This window comes from Hylobates moloch, unplaced genomic scaffold, assembly GCF_009828535.3.
Source record: "Hylobates moloch isolate HMO894 unplaced genomic scaffold, HMol_V3 SCAFFOLD_18, whole genome shotgun sequence".
Lineage (NCBI taxonomy): Eukaryota > Metazoa > Chordata > Mammalia > Primates > Hylobatidae > Hylobates > Hylobates moloch.
The window spans coordinates 27,312,005-27,339,624 of NW_026652293.1; the positions used below are offsets into that span (position 1 = coordinate 27,312,005).

Genomic DNA, 27,620 nt, shown 5'->3' on the forward strand with positions numbered 1-27,620 from the left:
CACTGATTCTACATTATGGTGAGTTGTATAATTATTTCATTATATATAAAATCCACAATAAATGTAATGTGCTTGAATCATCCTGAAGCCATCCCCCCAACCCTTGATCTGTAGAAAAACTGTCTTCCACAAAACCAGTTCCTGGTGCCAAAAAGGTTGGGTTCCACTGTGATAAACCATTGAATAATACCTGAGTCCTTATTGATATAAATCAAAAAGTAAAGAAATGAGAAAGTTCTTGACAGATGTCAATAATAAATATGAAAGATAATGATGGAGTTAGTAATAACTGATTCAAGCAGAAATCAGCAATGGATGCTAAAACTAGTGGGTGAAAGGTTTGTAGAGTCTCCAAGTTTCCCTACAAAATACTTATTAATAATAGAAGTAAAAATAGCAACTATACAATGACAGACACTACCTTAAACAAGTGAAGAAAGTTAACACCACCAGTATCGGACAAACTGACATTATGTGCCTTTTGAAATGATGCATGGAGAAGGACACAGAATCATTTCTGTGGTGTTCCTGCCAAAATGCAAAACCTACATGTAATCTTGAGGAAATGTTAGACAAATCCAAATTGAATTGTCTTCTCTAAAATAGTTGGCTTGTACATTAAAAAATATCAAGTTCATGAAAGAAAAAGAGACTGAGAAAATTTTCCAATTAAAAGAGACTAAAGGGACACAACAAATAAGCACAAGTGTGATCATGGATCGGATCTTGGAATGGGGGAAAAAGAGTTATAAAGGATATTACTGGGACAACTGGCAAAATCCGAATATGGCCTGTGGATTAGATAACAAGATTAGATAATGAAATTAGATAATAGTAGTATCAATGTTAAATTTCCCAATTTTGATCGCTGTACTATGTTCATGAAAGAGAATGTCCTTGTTTCAGGAAATACAGAAAATTTCACCTAGATAGTGTTACATAGAAATTATCTATACTCTTCTTGCAATTCTTTTTTAAGTTCAACATTGTTAGAAATGAATTGTACTAAAGGCAAGTATCTTCTGCCCCTGAGATTTTCACATACCTCCTGGATGAGAAAGGCTGTCTTAGGCTGGCTGCCCATTTTGCAGTGGTGAGCTGAGAAATATTTAACAACCAGCTCTCTAGGGGTGAGGAGGAAAACTTGTAGCATTGCTAATTTTTGTGGTACAGATACTCCTACTACAGCTGATATTTACCTACCAATATGGCATCACTAAATTTTCATACATGCTCTTATTGGGAAGAAATACATGCTTTCATTGAATGGCTCTAGGACACCACCGACATTATGCTCAAACAATAGCTAAATTCAATTGGTTTAGGGACTGGGGGAAATAACTAGAGAAAGCCTTTTAAAAAAAAAAAAACAAGCCAATAGAATAGTGAACAAAACAACAGTAAGTAACCAAACAGACAGTAGCAGGTGAATAGTTACTCAACATGAAGAGAAAAAACTGGCTTTTATTTTAGGATATTTACAAATATCATTTAGTTATTATATAGTTATTATAGATGACAAATTACACAAAATTGCTCAATCAAGTATTTCCTGGTCTTTTAAATTTAGAACCTAATGTTATTACAACCAGCTTTTAAATTCTTTAAGACTAAAATAAATGGCTTCTCGTTTATTTTAAGATGTCAGGACAGTACTTCGTTTTTATAATGTAATCAAAGTTCCGAATTGCAAATCCAGATACCTGCAATTTAAATAAGCTTGGTAATTAGGTCAACCTGAGTTAAAAACTTTGATTCACTTTTTATTAGCTGCCTATCCTTAGTGAATTACTGCACATTATTTTCTAAATCTTTCCTCATCTGCACAATAGGACGCAATACCCAATGTAGTGAATACCTGTCCCTTTTTGGTTTGTCCGTATTTCTTTTTCTGATCATTCCAGCTAAGATATCTCTCCAAGTTGTACTCCATCATTTCAAGTCTGTGAGTTTTTTAGGTATGCTGATCAAAACTGGAAAGATACTGTTTATTATTTTAACTCTAGCAACTAGAACAGTGTCTTGATGACAAAGTAAGCACTCAGTAAATATTTGTTGGATGAATGAATGAATAAATGAACAGCTCCTCTGCTTTGCGTGATTTCTTTCTCTGCCTCTCTTTACACTAGGTAGACAGTTCACCCAAGATGGCTACTAAAATACCCTTCTCCTGGACTCACTTGAGTTCAGGGGTGAGCATGTGACCCAAACAAAAGCAAACAGGGTTCCTTTCCAGAGACTGATATGAATTCTGAGAGACAAGGGAACTCTTTTTCTCTGAGGCCTCACTTAGATTATAAGGCCCCTGTGAGCCAGTAGCTGTCAGCAGTCATTGTTTCCACCACATGGAAAGAGTTTAATAGCGAATAAAGCCAAAGAGAGGAAAGCAGAGATGAGAGATGGAAAACATGCTGGTAAAAGCACCGTCCAAATCCTTGCATTCAATTATACCTGAAAAGTTTTCTACTTGGACTTAAGTTTGATTTGTCACTTTAATCGGAAAGAGTGCTAAAACACAAAATCCATAACAATATGCAATATTAACAATATAAAGTACCTAGCATGGTTCCTATTGTATGCTATTTAGTGAATGATAGCGATTAGTATTTACCCCTCACCAGTTGTGTGTTTCTGGCAAGTCTTTAACTTTAACCTCTCTAGGGTTCATTTTTCTCACCTCGAAAGGGATGGCTGGATTAGATGTTACTTTATGACCTTGTAAATACTTACGTTTTCTTTATGTGATTGAGAAATACACTCCAGTTTGGATCCTTTCTTCTTGTTCAATTAAAGCAGGTATTTTGCTTAACATCAATGAATGTCAAACCTTTACAAGTTTATCCATGAAAGAGAACTAAGAATATAGTGAATGAACGTATTCTCAAGGGTAGAGGCCATAATATCTTTTTACAATGAAGAAGAAAAGGCAAATGTAATTCTTTCATAGGAGTTAAGATAGAAAAGTTCTGTTTATCTTAGCATTATTGGTGGGTTCTCACCTGGGCAAGGCCTAATGTTGCACATAATTATTTCCGCAGCATTCCCTTCACATGGCCGCCCACCATGCTGAGCTGATGGATTACTGCAAGTCCTGGTCCTGGTTCGGTTGCCGCGTCCACAGCTCCTTGTGCATTCTTCCCAAGGACTCCATTCCGACCAGCTACCATCCACTATACAAAGGTGAACCATTACACTATCAGGTATATTTCAATTGGGAATACTCACACTGGGGCAATCCATAGGTAGAAGACAGAAATGAAGGTCTGTTAAACACATGCCTATCAGTTAAATAAGGAGGTGTACCTGGACAAGGCTTATTTTGACAGTTTCGCATTTCCAAATCTGAACCTTGGCAGGGCTTCCCACCATTGGCTGGAAGGGGCTGGTTGCACAGACGACTCCTCTTTTGGATGCCTTTTCCACAGGTGACACTGCAGGCTCTCCATGCAGACCACTGGGAAAATCCACCATGAACTGCAAATAAAACATTGTACTTTGTCTAAGCTTTTGCAAATAAAACATTGTAAAGGAGATTTCATTTAAGATATGCACTGGTTACAGAGCTAAATATATAGTTGCTGAGAAATAGCTTATGGAAGCTCTCCTTTAAGGTAAAATTAAAATCCAAGAGAGAGAGAAGAACTTCAGCTAGCCAGAGTTTCTTCTCAGATCAAATCCTCACTCACTTGCACGTGGCTGCTGGAAGAGTTAGAGACCAACAAGTTTACAAACTGTTCACCTTTTGGACATAAGTCATTCTTTACAGCAAAACGTATACATTGATTTCTAAGAATAGATTTGACTTAGTTGTGAATCAAAAATCTAGTTTGGGATTTTAAATTAAAACCTTGGCATTTTAAAGCTCTAATCTGTATTGGTTTAGGGCCTTCAATCTGTAAATTTTGATGATTTTGTCCTCTCCCCATCATCTAAAAGTATGTTAAGGTGACAGGAGACTTGGACTAAAGTGCTTAATAATTTCCATGATTTGAGTCACCCCAAGTACTGTTTACTATGAATATTCCTCTTATCACACTCACCCTGGACTATGACTGGCACTCTGACAAGGACAGAACCCATTAAGTTTCGAGCAACACATTCAAATTCAGAGGTATCTTCTTTCTGAGCATCAGCAATATATAATGAGTTGTTAGACAATACGTTAACCCGGTCATCCCAGGAAATAGAGTGCCCTTGACGGGACCATGTAATGGTTGGTTGAGGCTCTCCAGTTGCCTGACAATTCAATATGATTTTGCCACCAGCATTAATAACAGTTTCCACTGGCTCAAGAGTGATAATAGGAGGACCTATGGAAAAAAGCACATAGTGTCTCAGTTTTTATGGAGTTATAGAATTTTTTTTATCATGTATTATATGGCAACATTATTTTGAAAAAAGTGGTTGATTTGTTTATAAAACACTGTTGCTTCCCAGCTAAGATTATAAATTATAATTGCCGTTGATACAATTTTCATAATTCTTTTTTATTTAGTAAATGTCAAAAATTTAAAATTCCTGAGGAGATTAGCCTGGAGCATGGGCTCTAGAGTCATGTTTCCTGGATTCAAATTCTGTGTCTGCTCCTTACTACCTCTCTAAGCCCCGTGTCCTTAAAAATGGTGCCTACTTCAGAGGATTCCTGTTAGAATCAACAAGAGGATGTGACTACAAGTTTTGAACAAGGTAAGCACGCGGTACTCTTAGTTACTATTGTTATTTTCGTCTGTGTTTTATATGGTGAATATTCTTTTTTTTTCTTTTGATCATTTTTGAGGTAAAGAGTCATTAACTCACTCTGTTTTTTTGAGCCAGAATCTCCCTCTGTCACCCAGGCTGGAGTGCAGTGGCACTATCTCGGCTCACTGCAACCTCTCCCTCCAGGGTTCAAGCAATTCTCCGGCCTCAGCCTCCCGAGTAGCTGAGATTACAGGCACCTGCCACCATGCCGGGCTAATTAACTCATTCTTTTATCACTGGCCATCATTCATTTATTCAATAAACATGTACTGAAAGCCTATTTGCCAGGCATTGTGCTGAGTGCTGAGAGCATATAGAGAAAAGATATTCTTTCTAGTCTCAAGGAGCTCATAGTCCACTGATAAGACAGACTTGTGCTACAGCATACCTATAGAACTAACGTGTACTAATATGGGAGCATAAACAATAGTAATAATAGATCAAAGAAAAGCATGCCACTGGAAATGGAGAGGAAAAGGAAGACATATCCAAGAATTATTAAGAAAGTAGAAATGATAGAACTTTGTTATAGATTGGTATGGGTTAAAGGGAAGAACTCATGACTACAGGGTTTTGATTTGGACAATACGGTATATTTGAGCAATGCAATAGCACACAACAGGTAGAAAAGATTTGTGGATAGGGAGGTAAGGAATGATAATTTGCATCCATTTAGGACTGTTGAACTTGAGGTATCTGTAAGACATTCATATAGAGATGTCTACATGACAGAGATATTCATATCTAGCACTCAGAATAAAGATGAGCAAGAAATATATATGTGTGAGTCTTTCATAGTGAATATGATTGTTTCAGAAGAGAGTCTAAAATGAGAAGAGGGCCAAAGACAGAAACAATTGCAAAAGCATTATTTAAGAGATGGACAGAAGGCAAGCTTATAAAGATACTCAGAACGAATCACTGAGGTAGGAAGAAAATCAGGATAAAAATGGTATTCTGGTAACCAAAAAGGAAGGAGGGAGATGTTAACAGTGTCTACAGTGAATGACAATGGCTGGAGTAAAGTCCTTGGAAGGATTGTAAAAGGAACTGCATGCAACTGCTGGCAGAGTGTTTACGTCTATATTGGTCTACAGTGCCAAGAAAGATGATAGAATATGACAGACTTCATTGGGAAGAAGAGAGTTGAACTGGATTTTCAAAAATAGGTAAGGTTATTTGAACAGAGAGGAGAGGGGAGAACACTTGGAGAGAAAGACACAACATGGAGATGGAGTTAGCTCTTTTTCTTTTTCAAGACAACAGAATAGAAAGGATGGTTCACCCTGAAGAGTAATAGCATACAGGGTTGTAAACATTGGTTCAAATCTTAAAATAAGCAAGGTTTTCATTTAAATAAGAAAGCAAAGGGGGCAGCATATACATTCTTGTGAAGGAGCATGATGGGATGAGAGCAGTGTTTTAGTGACATTGAACTGAAAGGTGGAATGATTTGTTCAGTGAGAGGTAATAGCAGATAATTCAAGGTGGTGCCTGCATATTTTAGACTGAGAAGTGTATCTAGAATAAATAGAATACAAATAAGGCAAAAACAGAAAAAAATGTGTTTTGTCGTGATATTAATATGTTAGTTTTTTCTGCAAAGGTATCCGTGACATGTTGTATTTTAAAAAAGTAATTCCTTCATGTGAGGTTTGACTCTCTTAGCAAGTGTCATATAAAGCATTACTCTGACTTATGCTCATCACCCTACACAATGCCTTCTAACTGATGTTTATATTAACCTCACTCTAGAAACTTTCAGGGCCAGTGCTTTTATCTCTCTCCAAGTTTCCTGATTACATTATGTATTCAATAAACTGTTGCTGCATAAAGTAAATACCTCAGGTTTATCCCTCAACACTAAGTGACAACATGACTAAGCTTGTCTGCTCGTATTAAAATGGCTAAATTATCAAATAAACTCAGAACCTTAATTTAGATACCATACTTGAACATTCCCAATTGCATATAAACTATAATACAATAAAATTCCACATGTACGTACTTCAATTGAATTAATTTCATCATTCACATAATAATTAAATGTGAACACTTTAAATAAAAATATCGCTTCTGGTATTTTAATCCTAATTTGAACCAAATTATATTTTTGACTATTTAATATGCCTCACTTACTAAAATGAATTTATTGTCAATATGTGCAGATGAGCTGCTCTAATGTAGCTTTTCTTAAACTGGGTCAGTGGATTGTGTAGTGTCCTACCTAGGTTCACTCAACATTTATTTGGAAAATGTGCATATTATATTCTCCCCTTGTTGAGCCATAATTCACATCAACATACTAACATTTCTGGAAAATCTGCAGTAAAGAAATTTGGTATGCCTAAGGAGGGCTGAGCACATAGTAACTGTTCTTTATATATGTAATAAATAAAAGAACTCTGTTGAATTAATTTTTTCTCAGATTTGTTTGAACATAGAGCCCTATTTTTTCCTAATGACATCCCATGTTATCATTTGATAGATATGTTCTTTAGTGAAACGTTGTATTAGATACTTATTAAATGTCTATCATCTATTCGAGTCTTACAGAATTATATAGTTTGGCAAACAGCTAACTAATCTAGAGCATCTCTCAATAGTGATGAAGAAAATGTAAACTCACCCTATTAAATACTGAGCCTAGTCACAAAATGACTTGACTTGCTTAAATTGTCAACCCAGTGACATTGTCTTTCTTTGGGTCAGCCCCTTAAGTGGTTCTGTAAACTCTCCAGTGGGCCATTGGAGTATTTTATGTTTATCCAATTATGGATGCTCTGTTTTCCAATGACTCTTACTGAAGGGCTGCCTGATGAGCATGAGGATCTCACCCAGAACGTTTAGTTATTTCATGAAAGATTACAGCCATCAAGCTGGAGCACTTTTGAGCTCCTTTACATTAGTCTTTATTTTTAATAAATATCTTAAAGTGCCATAAATGGCAATCTTTTTAAGCATGTTGGAATAACTGTGGTGAATTGTAAGAAGAGGCACTCCATTGAATATGTTGTAATTAAAAAGCTCTGCCACCTTTATAGCAGCATGATTTATAATCCTTTGGGTATATACCCAGTAATGGGATTGCTGGGTCAAATGGTATTTCTAGTTCTAGATCCCTGAGGAATCGCCACACTGACTTCCACAATGGTTCAACTAGTATTCAAGACTTGGAACCAACCCAAATGTCCAACAATGATAGACTGGATTAAGAAAATGTGGCACATATACACCAGGGAATACTGTGCAGCTATAAAAAATGATGAGCTCATGTCCTTTGTAGGGACATGGATGAAGCTGGAAACCATCATTCTCAGCAAACTATCGCAAGGACAAAAAACCAAACACCACATGTTCTCACTCATAGGTGGGAATTTGAACAATGAGAACACATAGACACAGGAAGGGGAACATCACACACCAGGGCCTGTTGTGGGGTGGGGGGAGGGATAGCATTTGGAGATATACCTAATGTTAAATGACGAGTTAATGTGTGCAGCACACCAACATGGCACACGTATGCATATGTAACCTGCATGTTGTGCACATGTACCCTAAAACTTAAAGTATAATAAAAAAAAAAAGCTCTGCCACCAATCAATTGCACTCTTGTACTATATGTTAGATAAAATAGAGAAAAATATCTGTGTTTTATCAGTTTTATATTTGATGACAACTGCTCCATCAGCAGCAGAAAGCTAAAGTAGACATACTCTGAGAGCTACCACTAATGAACTTGCTATAGAGTTAAAGAAAATAAATACTCTTTATTAGGTAATATTTCCTAAATCAAGTGTTTAATTAGTTTCATTAAGCAGCTTACTTTGCAGAGTCAGACTCATGCTGCGCTCCACCACCCCAGCTTCATTGGTAGCTACACATGTATAGTCACCGGCATCTTCATTCTATGGAAATAAGCAGGGTTTTTACAAAAATATGAGCCTACAGAGCAGGGCAATCACTTTTTTCACCATGATGCTAGTTTATTTGAAATTTCATTTTTGAGAAGGAATTTTAATGGAAATAAGAAAACCTACATATGTCTAACCTCTTAAATAGATTTAAAGGAGGGAGGAGGAGGAAGAGAAAGAGGAGGGGGAAGGGAGAAAACAAATTCCAAGCCTAAACTTTCTCAAAATAGCCTATCATTGATCTCCGGGAATACTAACTGGTAAGAAACCAAAGCAAAAATTATGTTATTTTATGATCATCTATCTGGAATTATCTTACTAAAGAGAAATACTAATGCTATACTTACAGATATCTTAAAAAGCATTAAAATAATCAGGACAAATCAACAAATACTGAGTCCTTTCTAATGGGGATTATTAAAACTACATTCAGCTGGACCTTTGTCTAGAGCGTTTGAAATTTAGGAAAGACAGTGAAAAACTAATTTACTTATAATAATAAATCACAGATTTTAGGTCACATTATATACATATATGTATGTGTCTGTGTGTGTAAATTTATGTAGGACTGCACTAAATAAATTTCAATTTGGTGACTAGAGGCACGGATTTCGCTGAAGGTCTTGTGAATGGAAGAATTCAGGTCTCCTTCACAAACATTAAGTCAGTAAAGGGGAACTGATTTGCAGGTAGTATATTGGGAGAAGGAAAAATAAATGTTGGTTTAGATGTTTAATTTGAGGTTTCAGTGTATTATCCAAACAGAAGTTCCTAGTCAACAGCTGGAAATGGAATTTGGAAGAGTTTCAGCATTGGAGATACTACAGTTTTAGGAATCTTAAATTGCATGATGAAAAAAAATTAGTATTAACATTGGTATTAGAAGTACCAAGGACTTCAGAAATAGTAATAGAGGAAAAGGGAAAAGTGGTAATGAAGAAGGCTGAGCCATATTAGTATTATGGCACATAAAGTAGAAATAATTTCATAATAGAAGGAACAATCAACAAATGACATCTAATGTTGAAGTAAAATCAATGAGACTAAAAGACTAAGACTGGTCCACTGGATTGGGTAATTAGATAGTATATTTTAATTATTTCAATTACTTAAACAATGACAGCACATAAGTGGTCTCACCAAATGTGATTTAACAAATTAATGTGTATTCTAGTTGAGACATTTTTGGATAAAATATTTCACTTTGGGGTAATTCGACCCCAAAATTAGAATAATAAACCAAAGCACCACTCATTTTCTGAATTACTGAACTTTGGAAAAGCCTAATATAGTTATCAGCTTACTAGGAAATCTACTCTATAATTTATATGTAACTGTGTTTGTAATTCTTCAATTTCCTTGTCCTAAAACAGATCTGAGGAAGTTATCTCCAAATGTTAATTAGTAAGTCAATGATAAGGAACAAGGCAGCCACATTATCTCACTGCACTTATTTGAAAGGGCTAAAATATCTATTTCAATCCTTGTTTCAGTTTTTTAAAAGGAGTTATTTGATTCAGATTTTATGAAATAAGAATATAAGAGAAATGTTTCTTATCTATGGCACTCATAGATGGGGGGTGGGGGTTTAAAGGTGCATCAATCATTCCGGTGTGACTTACAACAGTGCCATAGATGGCCAGGGAGCCATTGCCCAGTTGTCGGATTCTGTGGCTAATTTCAATATCCACTCCCTTTCTGTTCCACTGGATGGTTGGGGTGGGGTCTCCTTTCACCTCACAATTCAGGATTGCATTCCCACCAAGTGGTTCAATCCAATTAGAAGGATAATCACCTTTGAAGACTGGAGGTTCTGGAAAACAACATAAGACAGGTACAAAGTAAAAGTAAGTGCTGATAATTTCTTTGTGATCTTTGACCTATTTGGAAAAATAATTTAGTAAAGGGGGGAGTAAAGCCACCTTAAAACCTCATGAAATTTCCAGAATCAACTCTTCATGCTAAATCACCAGATAATTTTGTCAATTTCAATATTCTAAGGGGATGATTCCACTTTGTGTGAAATGATCTCTTCTTATCTACTTTCGAGTTGAATGTTCACAATTTTTTTCTCATGAATTTGTATATCTGTGAAATAGGACTGAGTGGATTAGAAACTTGAAGTTATATTTTATTACTATAAAATAAAGAAGCAAAACTTGAACCATTCATTATGAATGCATTATAAATTAAAAATGGAGCGCTTTTACCTACCTTTCACATAAACAAATCCAATTGCCTTCACAAAGCCAACGCTGTTCTCTGCGGTGCACACATAAGTACCTGAATCCTCTTTTGACACTCTTTCAATAACAAGTTCACTGTGTCCATTCACACTGTCAAAGTGGGCTGAGGGAAACAAGAAACAACACAAGTGCCTCTCAGTAACCTAGGAAAAATTTCACGACAGCTCAGTATTTTGCACATTAGATTTATGAGTTGGTCAGCAATTGAACCAAAGAGATGACATTGGAGAAGAGAGCCTTTTCCACAGATTTCTTCACCTGAGCTATTTACTATGTCTATAGACACTTGTTTGAAGAACAAAAAACAGCAGAAGGAACAGGACAAGGGAATGAAAACAAACATCTTTTAAAAATTATTTTAGGTTTAAAGTAAACCTTTCATCTAAATGTGTTGCTTAAAGCTGGCTCGTAGTCTGAGTTTCAAAAATATTTCATTGAGAAATATTACATTTTCCATTTCATTTATCTCACTACCACTTTTCCTCCCAAACAATTTACATCAAACACATGAAAACCTTTTCAGCTTATAATTCAACTGACTTGGCAGGTCAAAGGGGAAAATTATGAAAACGTATGCTAGTTAGGTAATAACAACAACATAGTCAAATTCGTAATAATTTAAACTTCTCTATAAATCATAAATGGTGATTATATATTTACAAAGGCAGATATTTAAAAATTTATGATAGTAGTACAAAATTTATATAACATTTAGAAGAAAATATAAGGTAAACATGCTAATCCTAAAACAACTAAGACTAAATAAAATTCTGACTAAACCAGTCCATATCTAAATACTTGTTTACCTTGCATGCTCTCCTCATTCAAGTTTTTTTTTTAAATCTTTTACTGCTAAATATTAAGTGGAAAATTAAGCTTTAAAAGTACATTTATATTACTGCACTTTCAGAAAACCGTACTGCACTTTTTTTTTTTTTTTTTTTTTTTAGACGGAGTCTCGCTGTCGCCCAGGCTGGAGTGCAGTGGCGCGATCTCGGCTCACTGCAAGCTCCGCCTCCCGGGTTCACGCCATTCTCCTGCCTCGGCCTCACCAGTAGCTGGGACTACAGGCGCCCGCCACCACGCCCAGCTAATTTTTTGTATTTTTAGTAGAGACGGGGTTTCACCATGGTCTTGATCTCCTCACCTCGTACTGCACTTTCAGAAAACAATATAGATCAGATTTTTTAGTGTTTGTTTTTTCTTAGTGAGATGTATTGTTATTAAGGTCATGCAGTTGATAAATTCCAGTCATTAACATAACTCTTTATAATAGAAAAAAACTCTCAAGCTAATTACTACTTTTCTAGCAAGACACTTAGTAAATGCTAACAGTGTAATACTTCAGAACTCAATTTTGGGATAGGACAATTTCTCAGTATTGACAGTCTTTATGCTGATGACAAAGTCTAACAAATAGGTAGATATTTGTTCACCCAGGGATGGGTGCTCCTGGGTTCCAGACGTGACCTTAACTTGTAGTATACACAGTGACTAGAAATTTTCTACATAAATTAATCTACACTATAATAGAGGTTGAGGCAAACAGTGAGAAGTAGAATTCTTCTCTGTAAAATTAAGTGAATCTTTAGGACTCCAACAGTGGCCATCTTAATCTATTGATCAGTGATGAAGGGGGTCCAGCTGGGATAAGTTTAGGCGCCTATATAAACATACTGCCTTCTCATGGGGTAAGGGGAATTATATTTAGGTTAAAAAAGCTACTTATAACCTGCAATATATGGCCCTGTGATCAACTTATGCTTCCAAAAGAAGGAACAAAACATATATATTGGGTAGAGGGTGAAATCCAAGCAGAGGCACACATTTTACAGAATTTAAAGCAATCAATTCTTGTTACTTTTCAATTTTCACAGCTGGAGGAAATAGAGCTTGGTCTAGAGTTCTACATAGGTGTATTTATTCACCTCTTGAGAATTAAATGACCAACCTGGGATAATATTGTTATTGAAGGTCCATGTTAATTTGGGCAATGGAATACCAGTAGCTTTACAGCTTAATCGTAGCTGTTCTCCTTTATTTAATGACACGTCTCCAGGAAGTTCAGTAAAAGTGGGGAGAACATGCACAGTCAGGCTGACAGTGTGTGTATCTTCACCTGCAGCATTGTTAGCAACACAGGTATAGAAGCCAGAATCCTCCAGCTAAAATAAAAGCAACATTTAAAATTTCATAATCATCCATCATAGTACATAAAATACATCACATTGCATAGCTAGGCCCTCAAGAAACTCTCTTATCCAAAGACAATTTAAATTTCCATCTTTTAGTCTTAACCATCAGGTTAGCTTTTGCATAACATAATTTAAAATGTATAGAAGTTTAAACATAAGCCCATACCTTTCAGAACAATAATCATTTTACAGTGGTAAGATTTCAGAAAACTGTAGATTCTGTGGTTTGCTAGATATCAAGTGTATTGCTGCTATGCATTGCACAAAGAGCAAACAATCCCAAAAGCTGACAGCATCTTGACAGCATAGTTGGCTCTCTGAGTAAGGTGGTACCAAAGATCACCAAAACTATCAGAGGAAATGGTAAGAGAAAGGGCACTATTACCTACAATTCTGAGGCCTCACTTGCTAAATTCAATGGCCAGCTCTTGTCACTCATCTTTCTTGATGCATTTGTAGCACCTGACAGAATTATGAGTCCTTTCTATGCGAAACCACATTTACATGGCTTCCAGGACACTATGCTCTCCTAGTTTCCCTCCTATCTCACTGGTTGCTGCTTCTCCAACTATTCTCGGGGCTTCTTCTCAACATTAACATTTTAATGTTGGCAAGTGAGAAGGCTCAACCTCTGGTCCTCTTTTCTTCTATATCTGTACTCAATTTTTTGGTGATCTCATACAGTGATATGGCTTTAAATATCAACTATATGCTGATGACTATCAGTATCTCCAACCCAAATATTGATACTTTCTTACAAACTCAAAGTCTATTGAACTTCTTATTCTAACTCTTTGCTCTGATGCCTAAGATACGTCTCACATTCATGCCCCAAAACTGAGCTCCCAATTCCTTCTGATGGCCCCTTCCTGTACCACCTGTAGCCTTCACCGTCTCAGCTGATGGCTATTTCACCCTTCCAATTGTTCATGCCTTCAGTCTCAAACATTTGAGTCATTCTTATTTTGTTTCCTCACACCCTACTTGCAATCTATCAGAAAATGCTAGCTTCAAACTATATGCAGAATCTTACTTCTTGCCTCTTCTCTGCTAACATCCTGCTTTGAGTTCTACCATTTCTCACCTGCCTCCAGACAGTCTTCCCAACAGGTCTCACTGCTCCTGTCCTTGTCTCCCTACCTCTGATTCTCATCACAACAGCCAACGTAACCCTTTAAAAATGTAAGGCATGTAAGATTACTCACCTGCTCAAAAACCTGGAATGGATTCTGACTTAGAGTAAAAGGTAAAATTGTTACAATGACCTATAAGACCCGACATGATTTGGCCTCCATTTATCACTGACGTCTTTCTCCTTTCATTCTTTGCTTTGCTTTCACTGGCTTCCTGTTTTTCAAATACACTGGACATGTTTCCACCTCAAGTTCTTTGCTCTACCTGTTTTTGTTTTTCCCCCTGGTCTGTTCCTCCAATATTTGCTTGGCTAATTCACTTCCTTCAAGTTTTGCTCAAATGTCACCTTCCCAAAGAGAATTTACTCTGACTACCCTATTTACAGCTGTAACCTTCACTGCTCCAACTCCTGACACTCTTTACCCCTCTTATTTTTCATGCCACTTTTTTCTTCTGACTTATTTTATTTTCTTCTGACATTATTATTTTTCATTTTTATTGTCTCCTTCCTCTAGATATAAACTCCATGAGGGCAAAGATCTTTGATTCTTTTGTTCCCTGATGTATTCCCAGTGCCTAAACCAGTGCTAGTTGCAGAGAATGTGTTCGATAAATATTTGTTGAATATTTGAATAGGAATATTCAAATATGAATATATATGAATATTTATATTGAATATTAATGACTGCTTCTGATTGCATTGAGACACATAGACTTTTTTCCTTTTTAAAAAAAGTTTAACATTTTTCCCCTTGGAGCACTAATGAATTGAAAATATAGTATAAAAATTACAATTATTTACTCAAGATGCTTCTTATCATTGCCAAATAAGGTTAAGAGCACAGAATATAGCACTGGCACTTACTTAAAATTTTTCCTGATAAACACATATTTCCACAAACATAAAATAATTTTAGAAGGAGGGCATTTATGAGTTCCTACTATCTGTTAAATATTATTCTCATTCAAGGGACATAAAATGAAATATGTGTAAAATTAATTTTGTGACCTGATTTTACAAGAATTTTTTTAATTATTAAAGAATATACTTCCATGCTAAATTACTAAAAGTACGATGGCAAATTTACAATCTGGCTTAACATATCTGTTCATGTCCATTAAACTTACCACAGCATTTTCTAAAATGAGTTCTCCATAAGGTTCAGCAGTGTATTTTCCTAACAAGTTAGCTAAAAGAACATTGTCTTTTTTCCAGTTAATTGCTGGTGCGGGGATTCCATCAGCTACGCATGGAAGAATGGCTTGTGAATTCTCATTGACCGTGTAGTGTCCTTCTGTACTTCTGATCCTGGGTGGTACTATGAAGAGTTTAAAAAAGAGTCATCCAGGAAGCTGAGTTCAATAATGTCTTTATTCACAATAAAAATTAACACATAAAAAACTCTTCAGGGTAATTTTGCTAGAAATACTAAAAATGAAAATCTATTAAGATATTGATTTGCTTCCTGCTATGAAAGAAATCAGTATTTTTGGTGCTAGCAAGAATCCTGACGTATTTGAACTTACTGAATATATTTACATTTGGTTTCTGAGCAAATGACAGAACTGGGTAGAAGATCTTTAGATTTTATTTGGCTTCCCTCACTTTTCCATCTTTAAGTTAAGTTACTTCTGTTTACTGCAGTGAAGTAAAACAAAGCAACAACAAAATGAAAAAATGCTTCTGTGGTTGTATAACTGCTATATATTATGAGGATGAACTCATAATAGTCACCATAAAACACTATAAAACACTCACCCAATATTGAATATCACAAAGTGCTGTAGAAAAAGAAATACTTATTGCAGTATTTTACATGTTACAATGAATACAAGTAAACCAGATCAAGACACCTAATTCAGTTTTTATACTGTCAGAGGAAATTTTCATAGTGACTTTACAACTCTGCACAGTATAGTACCAAATACTTCCTGTAACTCAATTTTTTTTTTAACTAGAATTTGGGCAATATAGGGATGAACTGAATATTTTAGTGTAATAAAAAATACTCGATTGGACTTAGAACTAAGATAGTTACTTCTAAATAAAAGACAAAAAGTATTAAGAATTCTCGGCTCAAAAGTAAAAATACACTCCCTTCCCAAAACAATGAATTTGGAATTATTCAAACAAATCAGTAAGAAGCGGACCCATCTTAATGACATTTTAACGAGTGAAAGGAGAACAGTTGGCCTTAGCAAAAATAAAATTGCTATATAAACTTTAATTAGCTGCTTTCAGTTAAATTAACTGCTTTCAATTAAAATAGTTAATTTTTTGTCCTTTGTGATTATATGATTAAATATACAAACATTAAATAATTATAGATACAAACATAGATAACTTGGAAAACACGAAAATTGATTTTGCTCAATGGTACATCATAAATACTCATTTTTAATTAATTCATGCTCTATTTTCATTATCTTCTTTATCTGATTTCCTTGGGTTGCTATTTGTCTTTTGTTAGGGGATACAAACTCGCAGCATTAATATATTTACTTCAGTTCTTTCTTTTTCAAAAGGAAAGAATTATTGCTATGACTTTATATTGATTTTAGCTTTGAGCACACACTGTACGTTTTGATATGTCAAAAGTCTTTATTTTCTAAATAATGTGAAAATAGAAAAATATTCTTTGACCTACTTTTTGGCTGCAAGAGTGTTTAAAGTTGTCTGGGTTTGGGGTTTTCAAAGTTCATTACAAATTTCTAGCTTTATTGCATGGTGGGTAGAAATTATGGTCTATCTTTTTGAAACTTATTAACGATTTCTTTGTTTAGTATATGGTCAATTTTGGTAAATTTTCTACAGACACTTGAGAAGAAGGAGTATTATTTATTTGAAGGCAAATGGATAGTGTATATTGATTAGTTTAATTATATTAACTGAAAGCAGGGAGGTTATTTGGAAAACCCATAAATGATGATTTTTAATTTTGGCTAAATTATTCAACCAAAAATGTTTCCACTCAAAATTGTCTCTGTTACTATGAAGTTACAAAAAATTAAAATACACTTGAAAAATAAAACAGCTTTCACAAATTTCTGAAAAATGAGAAAGCAGAAACTCCTCATTATAATAATTACCTCTGAAAATAGAGGCTGGAAGCAGTTTAATCTGCTATTGTTTCCCGCCACTGATATTAACGTGGATTCTATCCTTAGTCAAAATATACAATAAAAACTAAAAATATTTCAAATGCTGATTTTTCAGTATTTTGTTGTCTTAATACAAAGGAAAGATATTTTTCTGTTATAAACATATACATGTAGCTTGTAATCCCAGCACTTTGGGAGGCTGAGGCGGGCGAATCACGAGGTCAGGAGATCGAGACCATGGTGAAACCCCGTCTCTACTAAAAAATACAAAAAATTAGCCGGGCGTGGTGGCGGGCGCCTGTAGTCCCAGCTACTCGGAGAGGCTGAGGCAGGAGAATGGCGTGAACCTGGGAGGCGGAGCTTACAGTGAGCCGAGATTGCGCCACTGCACTCCAGCCTGGGCGACAGAGTGCGACTCCGTCTCAAAAAAAAAAAAAAAAAAAAAAATATATATATATATATATATATATACATGTAATATTTTGCCACTTTAATATAATGAATCAAATAGATCTCCTAATTTTCATTAAGGTCAAATCATACAATGTAGGTCATATGATGATTCATTTGAACCAAGATGACTTGAAGCTTGAGAAGTAAAGCAGAAAAGTCACAAAACACAAACGGACTCTTCATAAGCCAACTAATCACAATATGTGAGGGTACCAGCAACACATTAAAAATCCTGGCAATATTAATAAAATCTTTCTCTCTCACACACCTATGTGCACAAACACACATAAACACAGCCTACAGAAAACAGATTTGAAGTGCACCTACACACCACACCACACCCCCCCACACACTTTGGATTACTGAGTTTAAGGGTTTTTGACTTCCATCAGATTTGGTCTTGGTAGCCTTTTCTCTTTGCCATGGTAGTGCAGCAGACTAAAATAATTCATGTAAACCTACCATGGACGGTGAGCTTGGTGCTTGTGCTGCTTGATCCTGCTACATTGGCTGCCATGCACGTGTAATGACCAGCATCACCAGGCTGGACAAATGCTATTTGCAGAGAGCCGGAGCTGAGGACACGCTGGCGGATAGATTCCACTATTGCATGCGCATCTTTATGCCATGTAATGTCAGGCGGAGGGAGGCCATCTGCTTCACAGGGTAACGTGATGGGCTTGTCCACAGCAATAACATATTCCTTTAGATGGGGGCTAATGACTGGAGGAACTAAAAGATACAAAAAATATAAAGTTCACACTTTATCTTAGAAGCATGAGTGCGCAAATTACATACTACAGTACTGCTCTAGCAAACATTGATAAGAAACAAAATCTTGACTTCACCATATCATTAGAAAACGAGCACTACACTCTTTCATGGGAACAAAAAAGTATTTGGGCGCACTTCAGAAAACTAGTCCCTAGCTAACCCATAAATGTTAAGTGATAGTCAATTTTAAATGAGGAGATAAACATATATTCATGAGGGCATGCATGTCTAGAAAACTTAAGCTGTATCAACAAAAGTATTTTCTTCTTTAACTTACATAAATTATGTGATTCACTTTAGGTATTTAAACTTCCAAAATGAACACCAAGTTTCGGAAAATATTCAACTGCTCGGATACTTTTACTTACGTATTTCCATAGAGCTTAGAATACACATATACAGTGGCTACATTTAATAAAGGATTATTTGAACAAATGAATACATAAATGGATCATGGAAAATAATTATATAGGTAAAACTCTTCCCACTTATTTGGAAACCTATAAAAGAGCTTATAATAAGGATTTCCTTTCCAAGTGTTTACAGTAGGCTGATCACCACTTAGGTATTAGCCTAGATATTCTATTCAGTTGTAATGCATTACTATAAAAAGGCATATGAAATAACTGATAATCACATTAAGATTATTTATAGCAACAAAATTATTTGGTTGAATTTGTGCTTACCATTACATTTGTATCCGCAAGGAGACAGTCTATTCAGAATTTTTCATGCCTCTGAGGAAGCAATTATCTCTGGTTGCTTTTGGAATGTTGAAATGCTTTTGGTTGTTTAATGTGTTTCTTTGTCCCTTAATTTCTCTCATGTTAATAATTTCAATCATTTCATGAAGAAACAACTCCTCAAATCTAAAAATGTTCTTTTCTACGACCTCTGTGTTGCTGAAACCAGTGAATACTTTTAGGTCCTTATCCTACTTGACTCAATTGCCTTTAACAAAGCTGTTCACTCTCTTCTTGAAACACTAACCTTCCCTAGCCTTCATTAAGTTTTCCAACGATATCCCTGCCCTCTCCATTGTATTATTTTCCAATGTCCTCTCCTTTCTCAGACCTCGAAACAATGCACAGCCCCAGGACTTTGTCCTCGCCAATCTTTTCTGTACACATTCTCTTTCCTTAGTGGTCTTATCCAGTCTTGTGGGTTTAACGCTGATTATTTCCAAATTTTTTTATCTTTGACTATGCTTCTCTCATGAGCTCCAAATTCATATATATTCAGCTCTCTACTTGACATCTCCACTAGGATTTCTAATAGTTTCCCATATTTAATATAATTAAACAGAAATCACGGCTTCCTTCTTCCCAACCCAGTTCTTCCCCTTGCATTCCAACATGGCACTATCATCTACTCACTAGCTTAAGTCTGAAGCCCAGGAAGCTTCACTAATTTTCTATTCCTAACCTACCAATTCATCAGAAATCCTAACAATTACACCTCCATAAACAACATAAATCCATCAGTTTTCTCATTCACTTCTTCAATTCGTGCTCCCATCTCCACTCTTGGACAACAACACACTACGACTCCAGTCCTGCCCCTTTCTCTAAACCATTACCTAGAGCTGCAGGAGGGGTCTTCCTAAAACCAAATGAGAGTCCTGGGTAAGCCCTTCAAAAGATTTCTTTGCACAGAGAATAAAATCTACATATCCTAGGGTACATCATGCCATCAATGCATGGGCCCTGCCTACTTTTCTGATCTCCCTTATGTTTTGCTTGCCTTGCGCTTGCTCACCACCATCTAGCCACACTGCCATACTTTCTTTTCTCACTCTTTCTTGACTTGGGGTCACTGTACATGCTGTCCTCTCTCCTTTGGACACTCCACCAACCTGCCCATGGCTTATCCTAGCTCATCATTCAGGGGTCACCTTAAATATTACTTCCTCAGAGAAATCTATCCTAACCATTTTCTAAAGTGGTCCCCACATATTCCCATTATTCTTCTCTGTCTCAGTCTTTTGTTTTTCCTCTATATAGCATACATCGGAATTTATCATTATTTCATCTATCTGGTAGTTTAAGATTTTCCTTCTCCATCAGTGTATAAACACCGTAAGAGAAGGATCATGTCTGTAATGTTCAATGTATTTCCAGTTATTAATGTTGAATAAATGTCGACAAATACAAACAAATTAGATTTATAATATGCAAGAAAGTGAGGTTTACTATACTCATGAATCTACCATAGGAAAATTACACTATAAGACATTTAAGCTAATTCAAATTTAGTAGCTTGAAATCTGTTTCTGGGTCACTTCTTATTTGCAAAAGCAGTGCATGCAAGATATAAAAATTCTATCAAGAAAATATCAGTTAAATGTGAAAACACAAAAATACCCTGCTTTCTCTTTAGAATAATTTTTTCCATCAGGTTGGTTTAACTGTGATTATGATTTTTTAAGTGGAACGTTATAATTCAGTGTTTTGTAATGTATCCAAGGGAGTATTGTAGAGAGAATGGTTTTAACAATCACATTATACATATGCTATAATGAAATAGAGTATCAAACAGAGGTTCATAGAAGTTCAAAACAGGATTAGATGCCTGTGTTTTCTTATACAAACAATGGCCAACAAAATAAAATAAACTTTCTTCATAAAAGTGTTAGAAAAACCAATAGGATAATGCAAACTAAGAATGTTGAGAACTATGGGGGAACAGCAGCATAATCATTTTAGATATATAAATATTTGGTAGACATTGTTACAAATATCTTTGAATTGAAAACACAGATGAATTATTTAGGTACCTTGGACATTTAACTTGATTTTGCCCAAGGCTGTACCAGCCGGGTTCTGGGCCACACACATGTAAGTGCCAGCATCCTCTCGGACAGCTCTGGAGATCTGTAAGCCGCCACTAGGAAGAACTGCATGGTTTCTGCCTACATCATAGTTACAAAAGCAGAGTGGGAAAAAAAAAAAAAAAAACCTGTTCATTAAAAACAATCATGCTGATTCCAGTTATAAAACACTGATGTGCTATGATTTTCTTGATAAAAAAACAGTGGTAGGTACCTGAAGTGTTAACACTGATGCCTTCTTTTTGCCAAGTAATGAAAGGACTCGGTGTCCCTGTTGCTTCACATGGTAATAAAATAGGATTGTTCAGAATGACGTGTAGTTCACTTGGTTGGGGCTGAATGACTGGAGGCTCTATAAAAAACCAATCAACAAAAAGAAGTAATAGCACTAGTTAATAAACCATGTCTATTGTAGTAATGAGCTTAAAAATACCCAAATTCATAATTCTAAAATATTAGTGATTTGATTGCCCAAGAGAAAAGTGAATGTTGGCCACAGTGCATTCTTTGAGTCTTGCTACAGTGGCAAGCTTCCATTAGAAGAACCCCACTGGAAGACTAGAGTCAGGAACAGATTATAAAAATCCAAGAAGAAAAATTATTTTGGAGTTACTTTGAGTGGTTTGCCATTTGTGTGCCTTTTTAAGCCTATTAAAAATATCTACCAGGCTTTCATATCCCCAAGATATTACTATGGTTCGTAGCTCTAGACAGTACCACCTTTCAGAATAAATATGACTAAAAAAACCTCCCCAAACCCAGCGAACTTTGAATGAGTAAATAGCCTTCCATACCATGAACATGAAGGGTCACGTGTCGATGTGCAGAGCCAGCCGCATTCCTAGCGACACAAGTATATCTTCCAGCATGGTTTAATTGGGTGGCAAGTATTTCAATTGCTCCTAAAAGGGAAGAAAAAAAGTTTTAATATATACTGCATCTCAGTTTTTTTAGTTCAATAAAATTTGACTCTCTTTTGTGTGTTTTCTGCAACTAGCATGGTGGTGCTTGGCTTATATTCATACTTGTATCCCCTGAAGTGCCTAGCACAGTACTTAAATTATTACTAACAGCTTTATTGAGGCATAATTTACATACCTTAAAAGTCACTCATTTAAATGCACAATTCAATGATTTTTAGTATACTTAGAGTTATGCAAATATCACCACAATCTAATTTTAGAATATTTCCGTCACCCCCAAAAGAAACCTGGTGCTCATTTACAGTCATTCCCCACTCCCAACCCTGGCCTTAGCCCACCACTAATCTGCTTTCTGATTCTACAGAGTTGCCTTTTCTGAACACTTCATGTAAATTGAATCATACAGTATGTGGTCCTTTGTGTCTGACTTCTTTCACTATGAGCATAATGTTTTTGAGGTTCATCTGCTGTAGCATTTGTCAATATTTTGTTCCTTTTTATTGCCAAACAGAACTCCATTGCATGGATATACTACATTTTATTTATCCATTTATCAGCTGATGGACATTTGAATTGTTTCCACTTTTTGGCTATTGCAAATGATGCTGTATGAAGATTTGCATAGAAGCCTTTGTATAGACAAATGTTTTCATTTCTTTTGGGTAAATACCTAGGAATGAAGTTGCTGGGTTTAATATTTGGAGAAAGTTCTAAATTGTTTTCTTAGCCTAATACTTTATTTTAAAATATTTTATGATTTGAATTGCTACCAATCTATGGTCAAAATAATTTGTCTTGAAAGCCAAGTTGCATCCTGGGAACACATTTTCCACTATTACCCTTCTATCGAGGAAATATATAAATTCTCTTAGAATAATATGCACATACTCATAAAGTCCCAGGATATTAATTGCTACTTTATTGTGTTTCCCCAGTGTAGAATAAGTTTTAGAAACACCAATGTGTTTTTTTCTTCAATACTATAAATTGTATAAATGAGGGTTACTACCACTATAAAAAATTTTCCTTCATAGAACTCGCTACTCAGTCTTACATATTCAATTTTAAAAACCTTGAAACCTAGAACCCTGTTTTAGTTATACAGTCTCAGAATCTTAGTAGAGTATATATCCTGTCTTAGGATTGAACTAAATGTTCGATAAATGAAGAGACATTCTATTTGGCCAATGAAAGAAGTGTGATTCACTCACAGGTAACTCGGGAATTTGTTAAACCTTAGGTTTGGTAAATATACACATAAATACCGGTGATCATGTTTATTATATTCAGATCAGTCTTAGATATTGTTATTTTGTTTCCAGACTTATTTTTTTCTCTTCCATTCCCTAGATCCCCTTCCTATGTTAAAAATATGTTTTAACAATCTGTTTTCCAGATTTTTAAGTTCAAGAATGCATGCATATTTTATTCTTTTATGCTGGTGCAACAAAAGCCAGGTAAGAATATGCATCAATAACTAATACAATCAATAGATGTGAAATCACTGAGCTTGGTCTTACCTGAGGACAGAATTCTATAGCCATCTCCCCTGGGAAGCAGTCTTATACCATTTTTGGTCCAGTGAATTGAGGGAAATGGAACTCCCGAAGCAGTGCAGGTAATTACTGCTGGGGCATGTTTGGTTACCAGGAAATCTGTAGGTTCATCAGCTATGGAAGGTGGAACTAAAACAACAGTAACAACAAAAAGGGAAAAAACTACACATTTCCAACCCTTAAAGATTTCCAAAGACTTATCATACATCCTCTTTTTGCTCTGAAAGTGAAAGTTAGGTAAGTAGAAAAGGGATTCCTCCTTTTATTTCTGGGTTAATACCTGGGTGATGAAGTAATCTGTACAACAAACCCCCATGACACAAGTTTACCCATATAACAAACCTGCATATGTACCCCTGAACTTAAAACAAATGTTTAAAAAAAAGGAAAGCAAAGGGATCCCTTTTGTAAAGTAGTGGAATGACAAAGTGATAGCATTATCATGTTTCAATCCATGTTCCAAGCCAATTCTACCTTGGACAGTGAGATCCACAGTTCTTTTATCATCTCCAGCACCATTTGTCACAGTACATTCATAGGTTGCAGTGTCATCCACAGAAGGGGAAATAATTACTAGTGAACCTGAAGAAAGGAGCCTAGAAGACAGATTTCAAAGCATGAGATACTATATGTAGGTTTTCATAAATTTTCCCAGCTAGTTTAACATGGTACCATGTTGTAAATTGATGAAAACAGTACTCTTCCCTCTTGTTAAAATTAACATCACGTCCCTGAGGCAAACTTTATGCATTAGAGTTTATGTTAATATGGCAGTGGCTTTCTAGAGCCTCAAACTTGATATAATATTTACAGGAAGTAATTGTTGGAAGGATTGTCTGAAGGGGGAATCTTACATTCTCTGAATGCTTATATTATGATCAACCTGGCCCTCCTAGGAGAAATACAATACAATGAGAACACCGATAACAGCCACTGTTTACTGGGCATCAAATACACTCCAGGCACCGTCTTAAAGCTTTGCATAAATTATCTCTAAATTTCACAATAACCTAGCAGGTTGATATTTGTTTATTTCCATTGACAGATGGCTAATGACAAGTTTGTATGTCTCACCCCTTTACCTACTTCGCATGTCTCAAATGTGTGGCTACCTTGTAGATAATATGGCAATATCTATTTCAAAAAAATGTATATATATATATATTTAGTTTTGAACAAGTGTGTGTATATATATATTCAAAACTAAAATCTAGAACACTTCACATTTTAGGAGGTTTAGTAAATACACATACATGACTTAAAGTAAATCTAAATTAGAATATCTATTTTACTTCACACTGTGCATGATAGAAATGATTTAATAAAAAACATTAGTAAAACATGTTTGACACACCTTTTTACTCAAAAGCATGGCACATTTTCCATACAGTGTATACTTTCAAGTCACTGAATCTCCCAATGCCAAAAGATTAAAAGGGTGTAAAAGAGACATGATAGAATTTCAACTGTGGCTCTCCTAGTTTTATATTTCCTGGTGTATTGGAATTGATTTTTGTCAAAGTGGACATAAGAGAGCATTTGTTTTTAGCGCTATGGCAAATGTTTGACAGAGTAACGATCTAATAGCTCAGGTGAGATACAAAAAATGATGCTCACCTGTAACATCAGAAATTCTTAGTGATTTAAAGTTTAGCCTTTGAAAAATAGATATTGCCATATTATGAGCTATGATAGTAAAGCTTGGAAAAAGGCAAAAAAAATGGAGAAAATGCTGTTTTTTCCTCCCTACACGTTCTGCCAATATCTAAATTGTATTTAAGGTATAAAATTTGACTTTTATTCTACAACTAAAGATTGTATTTATTTTTACAGAATAGTTCTTCTTTTATATAAAATGATGTTTTTATCCTTTGCCTTTATAAAAGTCCAAAAGGTACTAAACAAATAAGGCAAGATATAAATCTAATCCTATATATAATCACTAACATGCATCCACAGGGTTTATGTGTGGAAAAGATGACCTATAATTCAGAAAAATATTTTAGGCTGAAAAACTAAGTCCATATTAAGGAAGGAAACCCTCTATATGCTAGCTAACTTGTTATAGTCTATATATTTGCTGACCCCACTGATAGAATTAAAATGTTGATTCATTACAAACTGTTTGTAAACAGTTGGTGGGAGTTTTAAATTATCCTTACCTGTATGAGTTCTGATTTTGATCCACATTAAGAAGATGCCCATTTTTTCTCCAATTGATTGATGGTTTTGGTATCCCAGTAGCCTCACAAGCCAGAGTAGTTTGAACATTTACTGTTACAGTCATGTTGGTAGGACCCGGAGCAATAGATGAAGGAACTAAGACAATGTCACCAAATAAGAAGGAAACACAGTCAGCAAATAGTGTGCCATTTGAAATATTTCTGCTGAACTGAAATTAGTCATTATTAACTTGCCTCATAGTTATGAGCAAACAAGGCTCTGTGAATTTTAATAGTGCTGTGATGATATTAACTATACTAAGGAGAACACTTGGGGCTTGACTATTCATAACATAATGTAAATTGCTTAACTAGCCTTCAGTGTCAAGATCTTTATGACTTCACTAGTTTAGGCTATCAAAGAGCATTTGACCCAGAGACTGGATGTTGTCTATAAAAGGATATTTACCATGGACCTGTAAATCTATTCGCCTGCGATCTGTTCCAGCAGCATTGGTGGCCATACACAAATACCGTCCAGTGTCAGTGACATGTGCTGATTGAATATGAAGGAATCCATTTTCCAAGATGGAATATCTACGAGAGAAATCACAAGTGAAGTCTTCTGAATCAGCCCTTTTTGATTGTTCATATTTTGACTGAGGGAAATGTTAAACACTTGGTGAAATCCATTCAGTTTTTTTCCTGTTTCAGATGACACGTTTAAAATACCCTTGGTGGAAGAAAAGGCTAGGATGCAAAGGTGCATAACAAATGGGCTTGTGATCTTAAATGGATTATAATCATTATGTAGACATAAGCCTTAGGGATTATGCATTTAAAATACTAAATTTGGGCCTGGAGTGATGGCTCATGCCTATAATCCCAGCACTGTGGAAGGCTGAGGTGGGCGGATCACCCGAGGTCAGGAGTTTGAGACCAGCCTGGCCAACATGGTGAAACCCCATTTCTACTAAAAATACAAAAAATTAGGTGGGCGTGCTGGCGTGTGCCTTTAATCTCAGCTTACTTGGGAGGCTGAGGCAGGAGAATCAATTGAACCCAGGAGGTGGAGGTTGCAATGAGCCAAGATCATGCCACTGCACTCCAACCTGGGCAATAGAGCAGGACTCTGTCTCAGAAAAATAATAAAATACTAAATTTTGATTCTTGTATTAAGATGAAATGCTAATTCTAAACATAATGAGACCAAAATAGTGCACTAGAAGAAAAATTAAGAATTTGTATTTCGAGTCTTATAGCATTTTAAAATTTTCCAGTATTGTTACCTTGCATGATTCCCAGCTAGAACAGCTCCATCCTTTCGCCATGTTATCCTTGGAGTTGGCACACCTTCAGTGATGCATTCCAATACAGTTGACTTATTTAAAAGAATTACAAGACTCTGGGGGCCCCCCTTTATGTTTGGAGGAACTGAACAAGAGATACACACGAAAAAATTCGGTGAGACTAAATAACACAGCCTGCATGAAGACCCTGAAGATGTAATATAAGATGAGCTTCGAGTCAAATGTATAGCTTTGTCTACACGAATCTAGGTTAGTATAAGTAGAATTGAGGTTTAATTCCT

The 27,620-nt window shown here is 35.6% G+C and overlaps 1 protein-coding gene across 1 annotated transcript in view; it reads right to left on the reverse strand.

The window, feature by feature from the left end:
• The window catches only part of HMCN1 (hemicentin 1), a 443,754-nt gene that overhangs the window by 43,651 nt on the left and 372,483 nt on the right, over positions 1 to 27,620 (reverse strand). Inside the window, exons 73-89 of the mRNA XM_032137046.1 lie at positions 27,319 to 27,463; positions 26,499 to 26,626; positions 26,030 to 26,186; positions 24,342 to 24,463; positions 23,832 to 23,996; positions 22,183 to 22,290; positions 21,603 to 21,740; positions 21,335 to 21,469; positions 18,247 to 18,516; positions 15,358 to 15,548; positions 12,852 to 13,065; positions 10,869 to 11,003; positions 10,277 to 10,467; positions 8,567 to 8,648; positions 4,041 to 4,310; positions 3,304 to 3,474; positions 3,000 to 3,170 (exon numbers count right to left, since the gene is read on the reverse strand). Of these exons, the coding sequence (XP_031992937.1) occupies positions 3,000 to 3,170; positions 3,304 to 3,474; positions 4,041 to 4,310; positions 8,567 to 8,648; positions 10,277 to 10,467; positions 10,869 to 11,003; positions 12,852 to 13,065; positions 15,358 to 15,548; positions 18,247 to 18,516; positions 21,335 to 21,469; positions 21,603 to 21,740; positions 22,183 to 22,290; positions 23,832 to 23,996; positions 24,342 to 24,463; positions 26,030 to 26,186; positions 26,499 to 26,626; positions 27,319 to 27,463 (2,793 nt within the window). The remainder of the gene's footprint in view (positions 1 to 2,999; positions 3,171 to 3,303; positions 3,475 to 4,040; positions 4,311 to 8,566; positions 8,649 to 10,276; positions 10,468 to 10,868; positions 11,004 to 12,851; positions 13,066 to 15,357; positions 15,549 to 18,246; positions 18,517 to 21,334; positions 21,470 to 21,602; positions 21,741 to 22,182; positions 22,291 to 23,831; positions 23,997 to 24,341; positions 24,464 to 26,029; positions 26,187 to 26,498; positions 26,627 to 27,318; positions 27,464 to 27,620) is intronic.